This window comes from Priapulus caudatus, unplaced genomic scaffold (genome assembly GCF_000485595.1).
Source record: "Priapulus caudatus unplaced genomic scaffold, Priapulus_caudatus-5.0.1 Scaffold1247, whole genome shotgun sequence".
NCBI classification, from domain to species: Eukaryota; Metazoa; Priapulida; class Priapulimorpha; order Priapulimorphida; family Priapulidae; genus Priapulus; species Priapulus caudatus.
In genome coordinates this window covers 25,962-30,414 of record NW_014578308.1, presented here as the reverse complement: position 1 = coordinate 30,414, position 4,453 = coordinate 25,962, and the positions used below count along the sequence as shown (strand labels likewise).

The 4,453-nt window shown below is 41.9% G+C and overlaps 1 protein-coding gene across 1 annotated transcript in view; it reads right to left on the bottom strand.

Annotated features, from left to right (window-relative positions):
• Positions 1–4,135: 4,135 nt before the first annotated feature.
• Positions 4,136–4,453, bottom strand: part of LOC106815955 (cell adhesion molecule 3-like) — a 15,291-nt gene continuing 14,973 nt past the window's right edge. Inside the window, exon 3 of the mRNA XM_014820492.1 lies at positions 4,136–4,152. Within this exon, the coding sequence (XP_014675978.1) occupies positions 4,136–4,152 (17 nt within the window). The remainder of the gene's footprint in view (positions 4,153–4,453) is intronic.

Below are 4,453 nucleotides of genomic sequence, written 5' to 3'. Positions count from 1 at the left end.
CAGCTGGCCAGGTGCACAGCCTAGCTGTGTGGCTTCGATGCCGGTCGACGGGAACCGGCTAACCGTGACTTCACAACGAAACTGAGATAAGTGGGAAAGAAAGCAGTCAGTACGTGATCGAGACTGCCACATATTTAGATGCGGGCGACTACGCATGCGCGGCCAGCAACTCTGTCGGCAACGCAAGTCTTTGTGACTGTTTACGTTTCGCCGAAACCCCCGGATGATGGCGCCAGCATCGGACTTGTCTTCGGCAGCTTAGCAGTGATTGTCGACCTCTACGTACAAAAGATTCAACCTCCCCTACCGATGCACGAGGAATACTGAATCGAATTGACATGAATACGGATTGATGCAATAAGAACAAGTCGTATTACGTCACATATCTATATTCAAATATTGCTGACACGATATTTACCAAGCGATCATAAAAATGGAGATTCCCAGTAACAACTTCTACCTGTTTCTATGTAATTGGTGATTACAACGCGCGCGCCCTCATGTGTACTTTGATCGTTTTTACTGATGGCTCACACCCGCAGAATTCTGACTCAAGTAATGTAAAAGCAGAAAGCATCAAAGCTGCTTGCTGTCAGTAAAGACAGTCACCCACATTGGTATGATCAGGAGTGAATTATAATAGATCTATTAGTATTTACTCCTGGAATGATTACACGCTTGGACTGCTGCTAGACTACTTTAAAACCACATAGTTACTGCAATTTACTGCTAATATAATATTACTACTAATGATACTAAAGAAATACTACTGATACTACTGTACTTACAGAAATGCACTTGAACATTGACCAACTAAACACCAATTCGTCTTGGTTTCTGATAGCGTCACACAATTTGAACGTTTCCGCTGTGGGATGATGGGGTATTATAAGCTCTTGATATGTTAACGGTCAATTTCCTCCAAATGTTGGAAAATGCTCACGGATTCTGTACAAATTAGATCTTATGATGTAACTAGACTGATATGAATAATATCGCTAAAGGAAACGCTGATTTTTATAATGCTACTACTTGATATCTATATATAACATACGATCGCGCAGCCGATACGGGGGGTCTGGGGGGAAAAATGTTGAAATTTAGAGCCTGGAAATGGCATTTCCTGCATTTTCAGGCTATGTTGAAAGCAACTAATTCTGATCATTTTAAAAAGTCAATTTGCAAATTTCAAAGAGGAATGTAGCTAAAGCTGATGTTTTGACTAAAGTATCTAAAATATTAGTATATTGTATTAAAATATTGTAATTATTTAATTATTTGTAAAAAATTATTAAAATATTGTAAACCTTGCAAATCTGTGTATGTGATGCATGAGTGACTTACGAAGGCTATTAGTGTATTTATTACTCCATAACACATACACATAGACATATATACATAGACATACACGTAACTTACACATGTGTGTGATGAATAAAAATATATCCGACGAACATTTTCCATTCTTCCTCTTTCTTCCTATTCTTCCATCACTCTCTTCCCTCATTCTCTACTTCCTCTCCTCCTTCTCTTCCGCCTCCTCCTCCTCCTCCTCCTCCTCCTCTTCTATCTCCTGTCTTCATCCGCCACCACCTTCTCAACTTTTTTTCCCCGTCCTCCTCCAGCAGCTTCTCACCCTCCTCTCCCTCATCTCTCCTATACCTCTCCTCTCCTACTCCAATTACCTTCTCCCTTCCTCATCTTCCTCTCTTCTCATCCACTGACTCAACTTCCTCTCTACTCTCACTCTCACTCTCACTCTCACTCTCACTCTCACTCCCACTCCCACTCCCACTCCCACTCTGTCTCTCTCTCACTCTCGCTGTGTGCGTAGGTACGTGCGCGTGTGTGTGACTGCGTGTGTAGGAGTGTGCGCGTACGTGTGTGGGTGCAAGCGTGTGTGACTGCATGTGCAGGAGTACGTGCGTACATGTGTGCAGTCGATCTCCGCAGTCTCTTAATTCGCTTCGCCCGGCAGTCTCTTGATTTACTACATAATGTCTGATTGCAACTGTTTACACGAAACCAAGTTCATTTAATTCATGCATGATACAAACACTTTGCAAAACTTCAGCGACAAAAGTTCGTGAACAAAACACGCGTAATGGCGCACGCATGACCATGTGCGTTCGTTCGGCAGCGAGCGAGTGAGAGGTCGATTGTTTGCTGACGCGAACTATATAGGCCGGCCACCCGGCTACCTGCACAGGAAGTAGAAGCCAGAGTGGTTTACCGGGTTTAATTTGACCTGGTCGCGAACAGAGCAGCAGCTAGTTAATAGGTGTGTATGTAAAGCAGTCAGTCTGTACATGTGCACGTAGATTTCATGTAATAATATTAGCAGTATATATAGTATATATAGTAGGTATATATAGTTGTTTTTGGCGATGATGTTGTTATTCTCTTTAATCAATCCGTGCCCAACGTATATTCATCTATTCTAAATATATATTATAGTCACATAGACGCCGCATGAAATAAAGTATAAAGTGGTCGTTTTCTCTTTGAACAAAACGTAGAACAAACCTAGAAATTCACACGAACATGCATCACATATGTTACGTATAGTTCGCGTTTTCTAATCATTGAAAAAATTCATTGTGTACGTGGTAAATCATGTTAATTCCTTCCTTAATTACGTGGCGAGTGTTGGAATGACGTCATATCGCGACATCATCTCATTTTTAAGGAAGGGTTTGTGCCAGACATGTAAATATAGCGTGTTTTTTTATATCTATGGTCTATTCACTGAGCTCTATCTAACAACTGGGGAGCGCATGTTAATATGTAATGAAATAGTGATATTCTGGTTGTGTGGGTGTACGTGTGTGTGCGCGTGCGTGCGTGTGCGTGCGTGTGTATGGGCATGTGTGCGTGTGAATAAACAAATAGTAGACCTAATTATATTTTCTATTATGGACTCTTGATATATATATATATGCATAATAGAAATAATATTATGTGTCTCTATATATTTTTGTGGGTGCGGGCGCACGCAAAAGCTATTCGCCGTCACGCGCGATGGGAGAGCTGACGGCACCGTGCTGCCACACTGCGTCCGTTTCGGCGGTGAATTCACATATTTAACCGATTGATAAATTTAAATTTAACAAAAGAGCTATATGTCTACGTATGATTACTCGCTCATAATTACAGCTTTTACACAACATCCCCGACCGCCGAGAGCGGTTAAGCTGCGCACTTCCGCGGGACTGGGCGCACGCGACCGCGGTGTGTTGTATGTAGCATTTCGCGCTGCCCGCTATACGAATTCGCGCGCCGAAGGAGGGCGGGCGCGCGAATCCGTATAGCGGGAAGCGTAACATCAATTAAATATGCTTGTAATATAGGTTAGCACACACACTCAAGCCCATAGTTTAGTCATAGACTCGACTAAAATAATCAAGACATCTTGTGGGCTCTGCGACAAGGTGAATTATTTTTTTTAAACAAGCATATAATGCTTGTAATATAGGTTAGCAACTTAGCACACACACTCAAGCCCATAGTTAAATTTGTCGTAAACTTGACTGAAATAATTAAGACATCTAGTGGGCTATGCAACCGGTTAGATTTTTTTTTCAAACATGCAAATATACTTGTAATATAGGTTAGCACGCACTCAAGCCCATAGTTTAGTCATAAACTCGACTGAAATAATCAAGACATCTTGTGGGCTATGCGACCAGGAGAATTAATTATTTTTGTTAAACAAGCATAGATGCTTGTAATTTAGGTTAGCAACTTAGCACGCACTCTAAACTCGACTGAAATAATCAAGACATCTTGTGGGCTATATGTGACCAGGGGGATTATTTTTTCAAACAAGCATGCACATACGCTTGTAATATATAGGTTAGCGCGCACTCATACAAGCCCATAGTTTTGCTGTAGATCAAGTGGGCTACCTGATCAGGTAAATTATTATTTTTGAACAAGCATAGATGCTTGTCATATAAGTTAGCATGCACACTGAAGCCCATATAGTTTTATTGTAAACCCGACTGAAATAATCAAGGCATCTAGTGGGCTATGCGACCGATAATATTTTTTCCCAAACAAGCAAATATGCTTGTAATATAGGTTAGCACGCGCACTCAATCTCAGAGTTTAGTCATAAACTCGACTGAAGTAATCAAGACATCTTGTGGGCTGCAACCAGGTGAATTATTTTTGTTAAACAAGCAAATATGCTTGTAATATAGGTTAGCACACACACTCAAGCACATAGGATATAATCGACATCCAGAGAGACATGATACAAGATTGCGTGGCACAGCTTTGCTGTTGATCCGGAGCGCTACGCGCGGATGAGACGCGCAGTTCCGCGGGATATGCGCACACGACTGCGGGGATGCTCAAGTATGAAGCGCTGTCCGCAGTGGAGACGTGCGCCAAATTCAAGGCCGTGCGCACGTCTCTACAGCGGTCAGCGAATTGTCTGTAGTTTTAG